General features: G+C 36.2%; 1 protein-coding gene across 11 annotated transcripts in view; it reads right to left on the bottom strand.

The window, feature by feature from the left end:
• Window positions 1-1272: 1272 nt before the first annotated feature.
• ZC3H11A (zinc finger CCCH-type containing 11A) overlaps window positions 1273-17990 on the bottom strand; it is a 54277-nt gene continuing 37559 nt past the window's right edge. For 4 of the 11 annotated variants that reach the window (XM_056815758.1, XM_056815756.1, XM_056815759.1 and 1 more), the window contains exons 10-19: window positions 17208-17318; window positions 12703-12762; window positions 9295-9393; window positions 8684-8752; window positions 7690-8193; window positions 7480-7559; window positions 6720-7059; window positions 4610-4776; window positions 3817-3884; window positions 1273-3386 (exon numbers count right to left, since the gene is read on the bottom strand). In XM_056815758.1, the coding sequence (XP_056671736.1) occupies window positions 3131-3386; window positions 3817-3884; window positions 4610-4776; window positions 6720-7059; window positions 7480-7559; window positions 7690-8193; window positions 8684-8752; window positions 9295-9393; window positions 12703-12762; window positions 17208-17318 (1754 nt within the window). In that variant the 3' untranslated portion in view covers window positions 1273-3130. Of the gene's footprint in view, window positions 3387-3816; window positions 3885-4609; window positions 4777-6719; window positions 7060-7479; window positions 7560-7689; window positions 8197-8683; window positions 8753-9294; window positions 9394-12702; window positions 12763-17207; window positions 17319-17990 lie in introns of all 11 variants that reach the window. The other 7 variants (XM_007481196.3, XM_007481194.3, XM_007481195.3 and 4 more) reach the window with 3 other exon arrangements.

The following is a 17990-nucleotide window of genomic DNA, read 5'->3' as shown; positions in this document are numbered from 1 at the left end:
ATTTGAGAAATATCAATGTGGATCAGAATGCTTCACATTCTCCTATCTGCTAAATGTAGCCCTATGATTAGCTTGTGCTAATAGGTCCAGATTTGTTATTTCACTGGTGTAGGGAAATGCCCACAAAGAAACTCCCTCTCTACTAAAGAAGATCAGCAACTGTTCTACAACTTTTAGCCAGTTGCTTGACAACACAAAAAGTTGACTTGGTCAAGATCACATAGCTAATATGTCAAGAGGAACTTAAACGCAGCCTTATTAGTTTTGCTCTCTTGCAGAAATTTAAAGCTCAGGTGGATCTTAAAGATCTAGTCATTCATTCAAAAAATATTGACAAAACACCTACTTCATACAAGTCACTGTGTTAGGTGCTATAGTGAATACAAAGGTAACACAATCTTTTCTTTCAAGGAGCTTTTGCCAACTTTAAAATGTGGGGGTTGAACTAAATGAACTCTTATGGTCTCTGACAGCTCTACATATTAGAAAAGTTATATATACATAATTGTAATATAAAGCAATATGTAATAAATCCAATAATTGAGGGGAAAACAAAGTAATGAAGCAATTTTAAGGTTACTTTAGGCTAAAGGTGTCCTGAAGACTTGAAGTGGCATTTGAATTAGACCTTTAAAATTGGCTAGGATTTAGATATATGGATATGGGCAGATTTTCTCAGAAGTTACAGTTATCAGCCTAGCCACTAAAAGTATATTAATTCTTACTAGTCATATAACCTTACAGAAGTCATTCAACCTACGTGCCCCAGTTTCCTTATCTGTAAAATGGTAATAGCCACTACTTTCCAGGGTTGTTGTGAAGATAAAATGAGGTATTTGTGAAGTGCTTTGCCCACTTTAAGATACTATATAAATGCCAGTTACGAACTCCTAGGGAATTACACAGTTAATAATCATCCTGTATAATGACTTCCTTATATAGCTGCTTTTAAAATTATGTTTTCTAAAAGTGCAGCACACCTGTATTCATCCTAATGACCATTTCTTACATATATTACAGAAAAACAGGTGATATGCATATAATGATCCACAAGTTCCTTTAAATAATGCGGCTAAATTATGGTTACACTTTGAATACATTTGGTTATTTGCTTACATGTAATCATTAAAGATTTTAGAGAACAAATCAAAAAGTGAATGACAAAGGCATTTATAGCTATAGAAGAGGAACAGTCATTTGTCTGGGGCCTCTGCCATATCAGAGGCATTGATGTGATATTAACAAGCTATATACAAGTCACACTGCCAAGAATTTCCTACACCAGTTTTATTTAAAACACAAATGTCTTTCTCCGTAATGACTAATGGTTCAAATGATGCTGAACATGAATGATTCAGACACAGATTAATAATTACAAGTGCTTTTAAATAGGATACAAACAAAATCATAAAAAATGAAAATAAAATAGTTATTTACAAAAGGGATTAGAGATCTCCGTACAGATCTCAAGAGTGAAATGGGAAGAGGAAGGAGGAGGAGGCAATTGGTAATAGAACCAGAACATTCCATGCTTGGCCTTGGGGAGGGGTCCTCATACAACAAATACTTTCAATTACAGAGGGAAGAATGGGGAGTGTGTCTAATTTTTTAAAAATATATAAATTTCTCAAGTTACTTTTGTTTGTGAATAACCATTCAGACCTCATCAAGGCCAGATGGGTAGTCCTGTGGCATTCTCCACCCTTCCATGAGATTACATGAAGTTCTCCTTTTGATGAGCCGCCTACAACAGCAGTTCCTTAGGAGCCAATATGACAGGTGGGTCAATTTTCCCTAAGGGAACCAAGATACCACCTATAATGAATTATAAAAATGGACAAGTATTTTTTTTCCTCTTTCTTCAAAATACCATATGAACACAAATATTTACAATGCAATATATCCTCTTCTGAGAACACAAGCCTGAATAGGCTAATTCTAGGACAAGTCTAAAACCCTTGTGGGGATGTAAAAAGGACTGTCAAGAACAAAAAAAGTCAATTCAGAAGTAGTAAAGAAAATCATCTACAAAAATGGAAGGTACACAATACACCTCCAAAGCATCTCAATATCCCTGTTACAGTGGGTTCAGTGTATTGCTATAGTTCACATATGAAAATCAGCAGCTGATTCAGCTTTTCTTTCTAGGTGGTCACGGACAGAGAATTTTTGGGCAGGAGAATTTGCTGGAACTGCAGCATCAGAGATTTAAAAAAGAAACAAACAAATCATAACCTTTCACACAACTCCTGGTGACTCAATGCCAGTGGTGGTGGAAAAGTATTGGGGTAGGAGAAATGGGGGGAGCGGGGTGGGGCAGGAGAAATGGGGGGGACAGGAGGTGCAGAAATTTTCATGCTAACAAGAGGATTCTTCAAATCATGTCACTTCTTGTGAAGAAACCAGGGGATCCCATTAACAGTAGTTCTTGAGACCACCGAGGCACTTTCAAGCAAAAAAAAAAAAGCTTTTAAAATTACAGTAGTAATAAATAAGTCGTTGCTTGTTAGAAGCCTTCAGAGTAACAGAAGCACCAAAATGTGGAGCTGAAAAAACTGTCCATGTTATTCTGGTTTGCTCCCTGTAGCTGCTTAGCCTTCTCTAAAGCTATGTTAACAATTTAAATACAGTGGCAGAAATGAAATTTGGTCCTTAAGAGTAGTAGCAGCTATCTTCATATCTTTTGAAAACTCCGATAACCTTTCATATATATCTATTCATACACACAACAAAGACGATCCAAAGAAAAAAGCCAGAATTAACAAATGTACACTTTAAACCTCTAAGCTCCTTTCTGTCCCCCCAACCTAACTCATTTCTACTTTCTCTCTATTGCCCACTTTTTTTTTAAAAAGTAGGGGAAGGAGAGGATGGGGAAAAAAGGGAATGGGGTGAGACAAGAAACTTTATCTCAAAGCTAAACAATAATAGACAGGATGGCTACCCAAAGGCCTTCTCTTTAATTTGACCCACAGGAGGCCCAAACAAGTATAGGTACTTCTGAGGTATGCTTCTGATTGGGGCAAATCTTGGCCTAGAGAAATAGTAACCTCAGGCACATGTTATAATAGATGAAACAAAATCCAGTTTTTTGGTGAGTTTTTTAAAAAAAATAATCTTGTCACCACTTTCAGCTATCGATCATTTCTGACAGCTCAAGTAAAAGGTCATCTTCATCCTTCCCAGGATCCAGGTCAATTTCTGCTTCCAATTTGCCTCCTGAGATTTCCCAGATCAGTTTCTCAAAGTCATCCTCCACAGAAAGGGGGGGTTTTCCTGAAGAGGCAGAGCTGAGCCGGCGGCTTTTTGTGGCCACTTGGGATGAAGAAGGACTTGATACTTCTGGTGGTAGAGGATCAGAAGTTTGGCTTGGAGGCAGATCAAGACTATGAGAAGGAAAGAGAATCCATTATTACAAAGTTGTCTTTCCCCACTGGTTAGTTGAAATCACTCAGGCCCTAGGATACCATATTAACACAAGAATGTTTGAGTCTGACAATAATTCAGTAACATGGAGTCAAGCATCTTCTTATTTAGGACACTCAATTAGGTGCTAAGACTATCTTTTCAAAACTATGAAGTATAGAAAAAGTAATGTATGAATACATGCTGTGACAATGAACATCAATCCTGTCTTTTACATTTTCTCTCAGTATTATAAGGCTTAATGAGTAGTTTCACTTATGAATTATCTAGTTGAATCTGGAGGGTCTGTAAGAATTGATTTGTGACAAGGTTCTCCAGAGAAAACAAGTATTGGAAGCACAGATATTTGCAGTGACAAAGTTTGACGAAAAGGAATAAGCAATGTTTTACCTGTTTGGAGTTTTTTCTGTCTCAGACACAGTGACTGGTTTATCCTCAGAGAGAACTGGAACAGCAGCCTGTAAAAATATAATGTATGTCAATGTTCTCTCACTTTCTCCAGGAAGATAAGCTCTCCTCTATTGCCTAACCCCTACTCAATGCATGGGTCTTAAGGATGAGGATAATAATTTTCAACTCCAGGAAGGTAACTGGTATTTGCTCATACAACCTTGTTCCATCCAGGTAAATATTAGTTCTCTTCATGAAAAGAATTTATATCGTGAAGACCCTAAATCAGGGGTCCCCAAACTTTTTACACAGGGGACCAGTTCACTGTCCCACAGACCATTGGAGGGTAGGACTATAAAAACCTAACCCTAACTTGGCGGCAGTATACACAGCACAGAATCCCCTCCCCTAGATTGCCGCTCACCATGCTGACATCTTCCATTGTGTAGCCATATAATCCTTTGTGTGGCCTTGTTCTAAGGCGCCACACAAAGGATTATGTCACCAGAAGCAGCACTGTATGTGACGCTGTGCTTTGTGGCGCTGCCACATACAGTGCTCCTCTCACTGACCACCAAATGAAAGAGGTGCCCCTTCCAGAAGTGCATTAAGGGCCGGATACATGGCCTCAGCAGGCCACCTGTGACCCACAGGCCATAGTTTGGGGACCCCTGCCCTAAATATTAAAAAATAACAGCATATATTATCAAAGTTACAGAGATAGTAGAAGACTTTCATCTTTTCTGACAGAGATAAAAACACTCCCACTATGGATCAAAAATAATTTTCTTACCACAGCTGCTTTTTTGCTTGGGCTTTCCTGAAGAATATTGCCGGAACTAAGTGGTTTTACGGCTGCAATGACAGCAGGGTGGACTTCAGCTGCTTTGCGTTTTGTGGCCAATTTAGGGGTTGAAATGACTTTAACCACAGATGGCTTGACATTAACCTTGGGCTTGGCTACGGGGGAAGATGATATTTGGTTAGTATTTAGACTGTACAGACAGGAAGTTAGAAGGCATTAAGATAATGGTATTAAAAAAATAGAGGTATAAATCATGACTTATTGTATAATTGACATAATGCATGTATATTTGTTTACCCCCTTAAGTGACTTATTTTTTTAATAGTTGGCTTTAAAAAAAATTTTTTTTTAAACCCTTACTTTCCGTCTTGGAATCAATACTGTGCATTGGTTCCAAGGCAGAAGAGTGGTAAGGGCTAGGCAATGGGGGTTAAATGACTTGCCCAGGGTCACACAGCTAGGGAAGTGTCTGAGGTCAGATTTGAACCTAGGACCTCCCATCTCTAGGCCTGGCTCTCAATCCACTGAGCTACCCAGCTGCCCCCTAGAGTTTTGATAAAAAAAAAAAAATTGCCACAAACTCCACAGATAACCATCATTTAACTTCAGAGACAACCATCACTTACTACTCTCTAACTCCTGATATTCCCATTATTAAGCTTATTGATTACTACCAACTTCATAAAATGGTGATAAATAGAAGCACCTAGGTCACAGATTTGCTATGAAGATTAAATGTGTGTTTTGGGGAGAAGTTGAGTGGCTCAGTGGATTGAGAGCTAGCCTAGAAACAGGAGATCTTGGGTTCAAATCTAGCCTCAGACACTTCCTAGCTATGTGATCCTGGGCAAATTACTTAACCTCCATTGCCTAGCCCTTACCACTCTTCTGCCTTGGAACCAATACACAGTATTGATTCTAAGACGGAAGGTATGGGTTAAAAAAAGACTAAATGTCTGAATATTTGTAAAATGTTTTGCAAATTTTAAAATGGTGTATAAATCCTAACTATTATTATATTGGAATCCTGTGTAGAACACTAAAAAAACTTGATGGCAACAGTATTTTCATTTTTTTTCCTTATAAAGGTTAGGACTTTTGAGGTTAAAAAAAAAAAGATACTGAAAACAAATAATCACCCGGACAGATGAAATTAAAAACTACTTGGCTTAAGATATTGAAATGATTGACTACTTGCTAGGAATGAAATATGTCACATCAGGATTTAGAAGATCATGTTTACTTGAGCATTAATGACTTGGAGGATTTAATGATTTGTTCAAGAAAGACTAAATTGAAAATGAAGGAGAGGGGGAAAAAAACACCTAGATAAGTTCAAAAGTCCAAACCATAAGAAAATCTTAACAACAAAGAAGGAACAATAGTAGAGGTGACACTAAATGGGGAGAGAATAATATTCATGGCTTGAGATTGAATCATAAATAGAAAAGACTTCTAGACATGGACCAGATAATCTAGCTTTGAATCTCTGCTCTGAAACATATTTTTCTGTGTGACTTTGGTTAAGTCACAGAACCTTCCTGGGTCTCAGTTTTCTCATTTGTTTAGTAGGAAGCCTCTAAGGTTCCTTTCAATTATAAGTCTATGATCATCTGAATTTGAAGTTTTAGAGCAAAGAGGTAAATACCATCTCCACAGCTATCACCAAGATTTGGTATAGTGAAAAAAATCCTGAACATAGATTCAGAAGATCTGAGTATCCCCAGTCTGCTATGAACTACCTGTTTTATCTGGGTTAAACAGTTTCTCCTCCATTTTCTTTCATATATAAAAATGAGTGGATTTATAATATATGTTCTCTAAAGTGTCTTTCTGTTTTAAATCCTATAGTCTCTATAGGTAACTGGTACCCAATGGATATTTAGCTGACCTTGGAAGAGTGAACTAATAGAGGTTCTAAGGATACTGTGTTATAAATTTAGAGAAAAAATATTTTTTGTTTTTTTTTTTAATTCTCAAAAACATTTCTCCTTCTTTCCACCAAGAGCAGAGGATAAATTAAATGCAACCTATCAATTACTATTTCAGCTTAGTCAGTGATTCACTATATAAATAATACTACTCTTAAAACTCTTACCTTTACCCCTTTTTTCCAAGGGTTGTGCTGCACATTTCACATTCAGGATTGAATCCCCAATTCCTGAAGTTTCTAGCTCTACTTGCTGGGCTTTTATTGGCATGCGTTTTGTCAGCTGGCGGGTGATTCCTGATACAGTATTCAGTTCTGATTTCTCTACCACTTGGGTGTTACTGGGTGCTGCTTCTTCCTGAAGGGGTGTCAGAACCTTATCCTTTGGTAGCATTTCTACCTCTTGCTGCTTCTGCATGCGCTTCTCTCTCATGATATCCTCGAATTTCTTGACTTGAACTTTGGAAATGCTATCTCCTGTGGTCTCATCAGAAGTCTGTGAAGAAACCTACAAAAGATGCAAGAGAATTTAACTCTAACATTTTAAAACATGACTACAGCCAAAAGCTATCACCAAGACAAAAGACTGAAGGTATTGCTTTGAAAAAGTATGGGGCACAAGGAGAATACTGTAATGACTAATATAGGATGCATAATGTTTATCTTCTATAGCCTAATCAATATTTATGCTCAAAGGCTAGTATATCTCTTAGAAAAGAAGATTAAGAAGGTTTATACAAACATCTCCCTAAACCCTATATTACCCAGAAGAAAAAAAGTGTCTTTTTATAAAACAGAAGGAGGGAGAAAAATGTTCACTTCTAATCACCAATAAGCAAAATACCATAGGGAGTAGTTATGACATAAGAAGAAAAAGGCTTTTATTTGGAAAGTAACTATTTGTAAAGCATGTTGATAATGCTCTTACCTCAACAGCCTCTGTCCTGCTAACACCAATTCGAGATGTGGTTTCACCTGCTTCACTAAGTTTCTTCTCTTCCTTTACACCTGTATTCAAATCAAACTCCAAATCATTAACCTTTAAATTCAGGCCAGTTTGTGTTGAATTAATCTTTAGCTGAATGGATACCTTGGTAGGATAGCAAAGATTAATTTGCAAACAAAATAATGTTGCTACCTGTTCTTTTGGTGATGCGGAGAAGTCGTCTTATGATTGGAGTAGTCTCAGGCTGTGTCTGGGAGCTGGTGCTGTTCTCAGCACTCTGTTGCACTCTCAATGCTTTTTCCTGTTTGATTTCCTCCAAAGTTTTTATGTGTACCTCCTGCATGGGCTTGGTTTTCATTGCAGGCTCTTCCAGCTGCCCTTTGCTGGTAGTGCTGGGAGGCAAGATGGCTGGTTTCTTAGACTCACTCTCTATTCTGAGCTTGACAGAAGGGTTTTCCTTCTCAGCTTTCTGTCTCTCTTCTTCCTGCTGTCGGTGTTTCTTTTCAGCCAGGACCTCAGAAAATGTTTTGATTCGGATAGCAGAGGAGCTCCTCATCCCCAAATTGGAATCTTCAGGCTTATGGGGTCCTTCATTCTTGATTTTGGTAAGCAATTCTCCTCGTTTTTGGCTGGCTCTCTCAAGACGTATTTCTTCTAGTGTCTTCACATGGATCTCTCCACCTTTAGCAGATCTTTCTGCTAACACAAGAAAAATAAGTTTTGGTTTCAATATGTACTTTTTGCTACCTGAAAGCTGTTTTCTAAATGGCATGTTAGTAAAAGGCATTTGATGCTATGAATTCTGTATTCAAAATATTAGAAAATGATTATTTGTCACAGAATCTAAAGATCAGCCATGCTTTTTGAAATAAAAATACATTTCTGCTTATTGTAAACATAGCCATTTTTGGTAAAATATAAACAAATCAGATGCCTATGGACTAAAAATGATACTCTCTCCTCCTACAGGGAAGATAGTAAATGAAAAATGTCTAACAAAGTGAAAATAATGACTGGAAATGGGAGGGTAGAGGAATAAAGGAAAACTGAATTATTTATAAGTGAATAAAGACAACAGTTGTTTCAAAATCTAACCTCTAACATGGCTCAAATGGCCAAATCAAAGAAAACAAATACATTGTTATGGGAGGGAGAAAACAAGGGAATCAGTTTTAGGAATAATTACCTGTTGTCTCCATACTGTTTAGATCAGCTGGCATTCCTAATCTCTCCTTCAGAGACTTGGAAACTTGAACTGAAAATGAAAAGAATAACAATAATAAAAGTGATAAAGATAATTCTGTTGGCAGTATGATACAAAATTATTAAATTCAGTATTCTCTTTGGTATCTAATTGAATTTTGTGTGTTCCTTTTCAATTTTCATAATGAAATTACACTTTTTTTATTGTTAGTGCCCTTGAATTTTCTTGGGGCTTCACCTTTTCCATTTATACAGCTACCTCTTTTCTCTAAAAAATTCTCCTTTCTAGTCCTTAATCCCACAACCTGTTTCTGGAAAAATGATTTCCATATCAAACACACATCCCTAGAATATTCTGGAAAATAAATTTGAAAAACTATTTTTGCACAAATGACAAAGCAAATAAACTGATGGGTATGGGGAAATTATTTTGTTATTTTAAGAATTATGGAAAGGAAATGACTTGTCCCTAAAACTCCTTCATTTTGTTTGCCCATATAGATTAGAAAACAAAGAAAGTCTTAACTGCCAACAAAAGCAAATAGCAAATGTAAAGATGTGTGGTAATTTTTAAAAATTATGAAACCAGGGTACCTTTCTTTGGTGTTTTGTCAGTATTCATTTCTGGAGACTCAATTTTCTTCCCAAGCCTTTGAGCAAGGCTTCGCTTCAGTGGAGGGTCACTGTCAACACCTTTAAAATCAAAGGAACAAAATGAATTTAGTTGAAACTATTTTTAAAAGGAAAAACCATGAATAGGAAAAAGCAAACATATCTATGGAGATTAGTATTTTTTTCTGTTTTATCTGATAAATAGCAGTAAAATATCCTTGGAACTTGAAAACTCCACCTCAGAGAAAGTAATACAATTTTCACAGAGAAAGATGTTAGGACAGGGGAGAAATAAGATAAAGATAACCTTCGATATAAGTGAACTAAAGGCAAGACTAAGAATGTGCAAAAAATTCTAACTGACTAACAGATGAATTCCAGTAACCAAAGTAACCCCATAAACAACCAAGAAGCATAGAATTTCAGAACTAGAAGGAACCCTAGAGATTACTTAATACAAATGCTCTCCTTTTACAACTGAGGAAGATAAGGTTCAGAGAGATAATGTGGTCTGCTAAAATTTAAACAATTGGGAGGAGAAACTCAGAACCAAAATGTAGGCCTTCTGATTACTAATCAGGGGCTCTTTTCTTTCATTTATTCATTCGTTCATTTCATTCAATTCACTCATTCATTTGCGTTGTCTGGTGTAAGCTGTCAAAATTATTTTCCAGATTGTCAAGACAACTTTCCTAAGGATATAAAGCAGTCTTCCCCTTATCCATGGTTTCACTTTCTGCAGTTTCAGTTACCTGTAAACAACCATAAATTCTAGGGGAAGAAGGGAGGCAGGAATGGGGTTGCCACTGAATGAGATATGGGGTTGGCATAAAAAAATCAAGGACATGTTGAAGGAGGGACCTGAGCACAGACAGATGGAAGTCAAATGTGTGTGGTCAGTTGGGCTGCTGAATGGGTGGAGTAGGGCAAAGGTCCCCTCTCTCTGCACCAGCAATCAGCCCAGAGAAGGCTTTCTGCTTTCACACGAAGGTTTTTTTTTTACATGTGTGCATGTATGTTTATGTACTCACACTTGGGTAGGAAAAGGGTGGGAGGCCATGAAGTACCAAGCTAAGAGGCAATCGAAAGGAGGGAGAATACAATACTATAAAGTTAACATAGGTGTTAAAAGTTTAAGTGAAAACTGCAGTTTCAGGCATCCATGGGGGGTGAATTTTGGATGGTTAAGGAGGGACTACTGTAAGTTCTATGTAATAATAGTACAATGTACTTTATTATCATTGTATTTAATACTACTAATGTCTTTTATTTATCAACTGGATTTTATAAAATATCTGTGAATGTATAAGAAAATGACATTATAAATGGAATCAGCAAGTATTTGTTTATATTCATGGTTTCAACCAACTATCCTCCACAGATACAGGGGACTCTATTGTACTTGTAAGTATCTAAAGCTAGTAAAGAATAGCATATGAACTATGAACCCCCAAGGGCTTATATCAATTTCCTTTTTTCTAGCTCTAGTCAGTATTTAGGTTGCAAAGGCATTTTATAAAGCTTTATTTTTCTAATAGCAAGAACTGAAAAACTTGACTAAGATTACAATTATGTTTTCTGATCCTTTGGGAATATGGCAGCTAAATGATAAAAGAATTTTAAAGATTTGTCCATAAAAACAACTATTACTGCCCACACAGGCAGCTTTTTAATTGCCCTGCCAATACTATTTAAAATAGTGTGATGACATCCAGAGAAAGAACTGTGGGAGTAGAAACACAGAAGAAAAACATGTAATTGATCACGTGGTTCGATGGGGATGTGATTGGGGATGTTGACTTTAAATGATCACTCTGTTGCAAATATTAATAATATAGGAATATGTTTTGAACAGTAACACATGTAAAACTCAGTGGAATTGCTTCCAGGAGGGCGGAGGGATGAGGGGAGGGAAAGAACATGAATCATGTAATCATGGAAAAATATGTTAAATTAATTAAATAAAAAATGAAAATAAAATAAAATAGTATGATGAGACCTCTGAATTCAGGAGACTTTTTCCCATGTTAGGGAGTATTTATCAACTTTACAGTTAGGCAGCTATCAAACATATGTCCTTCAAAAAAGATGGGCCAAATATTTTAGTTCTTTTCTTTTTTAAAAAAAAGAAGCCTTTACATGTATCCTTTCAATACTACAACTTTTCCCAAAGGTTTTGATATATCAAAGGTTGGCATAAGAAATTAAATGGGAATTTTGGGGGAGTTTTGCAGAAGCCACAAATGACAAAAAAAAGCTTAAAAATTCAGAAATGCATTATATATATATATTATTGTATAAAATCAACATATTTTTTAAAGCTAAAACAAGTAAAAATTTGTTTGCAAGAATGTAAAAGCCAGCAGACATAAAAAGCTAGAAATGTAGATTTCTTTAAAAGTTTAGTAACTCAAAAATGCAAAAAATGTATGTACTGTTTTATGTAACATTACCTGTATAGTATGTTCAGAATTATTCTCAAATGTTTCATTAACATTTTTTTATATTTATTTCACATTTTAAAATTTGTTTCATAGTTTTTTTTAACTTAACATTGACCTATATAGGCCATGATCAAATATTAACCCAAATTTTACAATAAGGTACTATAAATACATCATAAAAGAAAAAGAAAAAAAATCCAGATTTCTTCTTTGGTATGTAGGGACAAAAAAAATTTTACATGGATTTTCCAGATCATGGAGGTACCACACCCCTACCTCCCATGATGTGGAATACCTATAATTTTTGCCCTAGTAATAAGCTTAGGACAGATGGACAAGGACTAGGCAAAGCTGGATTAAATGACTGGCTCAAGATTCACACAGGTAGGAAGTGTCTGAATCCAATTTCTCCTGATTCCAGAGTGGCACTCTATCTACTGTGCTAGCTAGCTGCACCCACACCCCCCTTCTATTCTTTAAATTAAAAATATACTGCTAAGAAAGTAAATTAATCATTAACAAATGGGAAGTTTAAAATAATTTTCAAATAATACCTAAAATCTTCACTTAAAAAATTTACTAAATCTAAATTTCATCCCTGCTCTAAAAAAAATTTGCTTAAACTTTCTTTGTACAAAGAAATAATGTAGGGACTATCCATAGTCTTTTTAGCTCAGGAATTTTAAAGAACTACTAAGAATGAAACTAAAACTTGAACTTCAAATCACATAACTGTTGAAAAGATGAAATGAATATGGGCAAAAAGAATCTGGAGAAGTAAATTTGATGATAATGGACTTAACTATATAGAGAAGTGGTGGGGCAACATCAATAGCTTTTTTGTATGAGGGAAGTTCTGGGGAATGTATACTGTTTGAAGTGTTTCTAACATGCCACAGGTTGAAACATGTGCAAACAAAAAAATATTTGCACACAATGTCCTTACCTGAGAGTTTCCGTTTCCCTAGTCTTTCTGTGAGACTCAATCGTACCAAGGGCTCTTCTCCTAAAATGGAAAACAATAAACAGCTTAGAGTCTATTATCCTTAACTATCATTAGTACTTAGTGAATGCAAGGGGCACTTGGCAGTAAGTCAGAAAATACTTAGAACAGTAGTCTAATACTCAAATGATAATAAAAGCTGATGCTTATGTGGCACTTGAAGGTTTTTTGAAGTGCTGACATAAAATTTTTCACTTGATTTGCTCAAATCTGAGTTAGTTATTGCAGTTATTATTGAAATTCTGTAACGATATTTTGTTTTACCAATTATAATTAATAATTACTTTCACATAAGTTTTATGAAGTTACATGATCCAAATTGTTTCCCTCCTTCTCTTCCCCTTCCGAGTGCTAGTGGGCAATTTGATCTGGGTTATACATGTATTATCATGTAATCTATTTCCATATTGTTCATTTTTATAAGAGAATAAACTAAAGTGAAAAACAGTATGCTTTGATATGCATTCCAACTCCACCAGTTCTTTCTTCAGAAGTGGATCTCATTCTTTGTCATACATATCCTTTAGAATTGTAGCTAAGTCTTTCACAGTTGATCATTCCATAATTTTGCTGTTAACTGTATAAGATATTCTCCTGGTTCTGCTTATTTAATTCTGGATCAGTTCATGTAGGGCTTTCCAGGTCTTTCTGAAATCATCTTGTTAATAGTCTTCCATCACCATCATATACCATAATTAGTTTTGCCATTCCCCAATTGATGCAATCCTCTCAATTTCCAATTTTTTGTCACCACAAAAAGGTATTAACAACTATTAATGTCATTTTATGGAAGAAAAAAACAGAAGCTCAAGTTATATGAATAGCTCTCATAGTCACTCAGTTAATAAGTGCTAGAGAAAAGATTTGAATCCAAGCCTTTCTTGAGTTCAAATCTGGTACTCTTTCCATTGTATTACTCTGCAAGACATATTATGTCTATTTTTTTTACATCATCTAGATTTCCATCTGTTATCTTTCCTCATCCCATTTCCCAAAGTTACCTTCTATTACAAAAGAATTTTTAAAAGAAAAAAAAAGATTCAGCAAATTTGATAAACATAGAAAAAAACCTGACATAATATATAAGTTCCTTTTCCTTGGGTCCCCTATTTTTGCATAAGGATGGAGGGTAGGAGTACAAGATAGAATTTTAGGGGGAATCACCCCCCCCCAACAATTCAGTTTATTAAATAATGTGACAACACAAAAGGCCTAGAAATCAACAACTGGAAGACATGAAGCAATACATACTATAGTCTACAGAATAAAGAATCAAATAAGCCAGCATCAGTTCTTTCATGTCTTCTCCTCCAAAGCAACAAACTTATGTCTTCAACAAATATTTGTGGGCAAAATTCTGCACTAGACATTGTTTAGAAAAGACATGGTCCCTCAAGCTGGCCCTGAAAAGGAGATGGAAAAAAAAATACATCTCCCTAACTTCTTTGCAGAGGCAATTGACTATAGACGAGTAATAATTGCATATATTATTTCCTTTTGAAAAAATTCATATTATAAAAGATGGCTCTGTGGAGAGCAGAAGTAGATAGATAAAATATGGTCCTTGCCCTTATGACTCTTAGAATTAACTAGAGGAGTATGACAACCAACCAATCACAAACCAAAAATAATATTCAAAAGAAAATGTGTGGAACCAAGGTGGTGGAGTTAAATGAAGCACAACTGAACTCTTCCCCCATAATTCCTCCAAACACCTAGAAAAGTTACTAGAATGAGGCCTAATCAGGAAACCAATTTTAAAAAATCATGAGTCATTTTCCACCCCAGACTGTCACAGGCAGATAGACAAAGAGGTCTGTAGGAGCTGGATTTGGGGTATACCCAGAAAAGGCAGCAAAGAGCATTCTAACAACTACAGAGGATAGAGCAAAGGCAAAGGTTTTTGAGTTCGCATACCTAGAGGGCAACTTTGAGCTGTCGGGTGAGCTACTCCCCTCTCCCCCAACTAATTACTGGAGAGAGTGGAGGAAGTGCTTGCTCTGGGCAGCTGGTCTAGGGGTGGGTAATGCAAAAAATGCCCTCAGGCACTGGGAAGAGGGGGAATGCAGATGCTCCCCAGTGCCAGGGCTGGCATGTGTGGCAATACTTCGCTAATGCTGCTATATGCCATGGCAAGAGGTCCTAGATCCATGTCAGAGGGACCTGACCTTAGGCAGAATGTAAGAAGAAATGATAGCTGGTAGCTCTGCTCCTTACTACTCAATTCCAGGTCACAGATCCAGGGCAGACTGAGGGTATCTTCAACTAGGGGTGAAATGAAGAGCAACTGTGGACCCTAAGTGATGTACTAAGCTAAGAGTCAAGTTTGGAAGTAATCAGCAACTCTGTGACTGCCCAGAGGAACGCAGTCTCCATCCTATCATCCAGCCCAGTCTGAAGTCTGCAGATGAATAATCAGTGCAGGAACCCCAAATCAAGGGAGAGCCTGCAGCTGTCATTCTGAAACTGTAGAGATTTCCCACTGATAGTGCTTGAATCTAGCAGTAATATACTGAAATCTAACTAGCGGCAAGCCCACAGGCCTGTTGCTTAAACTCAAGCCAAGTCATGGAACTTGTGGGATTCAGGTAAGTAGGGCAGCTATCAGACTTTGCATTAGATCAGACCACTCTGGGAACTCTAAAAGCTTAAAGGCCTTCAACCTGAGTTGTTCCTGAGATCCTGAAATAATACAACACTCCATATCCTAAGAAAGCAATAGCAGGATACAGCAGGGTACAGGTTCAGTTCAGTCATTCTCTCCAGAAATAAAGAGAACCCAGTTTTAACATAAAATTCAGTTAGGCAGCAAGCTGAAAGACTCAGCAAACAAAGGAATTTCACTATAAAAAGCTATTATAGTAAAGGAGACACTCAAGACACAAATTCAGAAGAGAATGACTTTAAAATATCTACAAGCAAAGTCTCAAAGATAAACTAAAAAGATATATAGTTCAATTAGAACTTCTGGAAGCGATGAAGCAAAAATTAAAGAAAAAGAAAAAAATGTGTTACACTCTAGTGTAGTGTCAGTGGGAACAGAAAGAACAGGACAGGTAAGAGATACCACAGATGTTGAACCCACATTGGTACCATTAAAAAAAAAAAAAGATTAGAGGATCGCCACCCGTGCAGTGAGCTATTCTTCTTTGGATAAACATGGAATGCAAATCACATAGAAGGAGGTGGCTACTCTCTGCATCAATGAAGGGAAAAGCCATCATAAATTCACCAAAGCATGGAAATGCCAGCAAGACTTAATAGAGGAATGAAGAGGAAAGATGAGGTAGGAAAAAAAAGCACATTTTTAACTAGAGGAGACCATGTAAATTTTTATGTCACTGAAAAAAATAATGGAAGTCAGGAAAAGAAAGAGGTTTAGAGGCAAGGACTTAACTTTTTAAAAATCCTTGATTTGGATATGCTGAGGTGCCCATTCAAGATGTACGACAGATAGAAATAAATATTTAAAGCTAGAGGTAACGGCAAGAGATATACACTTTGAGACCACCAACATAAAGTTATAGGTTAAAGGTATGAGAATGAATAAGAATGTGGAGAAAGACAATGCAGAGAGAGAGAAAATGAAGGTAAAAATGTTATAGCATTTGTGCATATTTCACCTTCTTCCTATTACATAGAGTTCCTTGAGGGAAGAGGCTGTGTTGTTGTTAATCTCTATCTCCAATAACTAGCAGTCATTTAATTGTTCACTGAATTGAATTAAAAAGCAGATATCTGAAACTATTCCAACTATGCATTTGTGTTTGGCAGATGTAATAGAAATAAACACAGAAATAAACAACTCCTGACTTCATGGAGCTAACTTTTAAAAAAGTTTTTTTTTCCTTCTGCCTTAGAATCAATACTATGTATCAGTTTCAAGGCAGAAGAGTAGTAAGGGCTAGGCAATAGAGATTAAGTGACTTGTCACATGGCTAGGAAGTATCTGAGCCCAGATTTGAGACTTCCTGTCTCTAGGCCTGGCTCTCAATCCACTAAACTACTCAACTGCCCTGAGCTAATTTTCTGAAAGACATGTTATGCCTTACTTATGCTGTTCCCTTTGTCAATAATCACCTCCTCTCTCATCACTATCTTCCCAGCCAATAAGGCCCAGTTCAAATGCTACTCTTTCACAAAATTGTCCCTGACCAGCTTATCAAAAATGGATTTCTCTATCTCTTCCATTAAATTTTAAACTCTTTGGGCAGAAACCATCCTACATACACTACAGTGCCTTGTGCCTGGTAGGCAAATATTTATATTCAGGAATGAATGCATACCTGTAAACATGGAAAGCTTTAAAAAACGCAACATACTCAAAATCAACACCATTCTATATGCAGGAATCTTTCACCATAAACAAAGGTGGAAAACACCATCATTTTACTTTGCCAGTTATATAAATAGAACAATGATAAATTCCAACCCAACTCACACCTCACCTTGTTTGTTGGACAGGGTTACTGTCCTCACCACAGTTCTGACATTCTCTTTTTCAGGACCTGGAATGGGTTGAGGTTGAAGTAAATGAGCACATGCTCCTGAAGGCCCTTCTGAATAAGGCAAAAGAAAAGAACTGTTCATGGAAAACAATGAAGCTATTTTTAAAATCTAAGACTTTAAGTATCTCACTGTAAGTCTTCCACAGAACAATAATTCATGCTTGGGTTCCTAAAGTGAATAATGATATAGAATCAGGTGTCTAAGAACCAAGAAAGTTATTTATTTTTTATATAATAATTTATTTCTTTTCCACTACACACAATAACAATTTTTAACATTCATTTTCTAAAATTTTGACTACCAAATTCTTTCCCTCTCTCCTCACTGAGATGGTAAGCAATTTGATATAGGTTATACATGTGTAATCATGCAAAACATGTCTCCACATTGGTCATATTGTGGAATAACTTATGAAACAAATAAAAAAAACCCAAAGAAAAGAAAAGAAAAACAGTGTGCTTCAAAATGCATTCAGATGCCATTAGTTTTTCAAGAAAGTTATTCAGTAACATATGGTAAATGGGAAACAGGGCTGGCTTTGGAATCAGAAGATCTAGATTTGAGTTCTGTTCTACCACTTATTTAACTGTGTTAACCCTGAGCAAGTCACTTAAACTTTCAGGACTTCAATTTCCTTATCTGCAAAATGAGAGTTGAACTAGATATGTCCTTAAGATTCTTTTCAGTGCTAAATCTATATTCCTATAATCTTCTAATGAATG

Source organism: Monodelphis domestica, chromosome 2, assembly GCF_027887165.1.
Source record: "Monodelphis domestica isolate mMonDom1 chromosome 2, mMonDom1.pri, whole genome shotgun sequence".
NCBI lineage: Eukaryota > Metazoa > Chordata > Mammalia > Didelphimorphia > Didelphidae > Monodelphis > Monodelphis domestica.
Note: the sequence above shows the minus strand (reverse complement) of the source record. Positions and strands in the feature narration are given on the sequence as shown.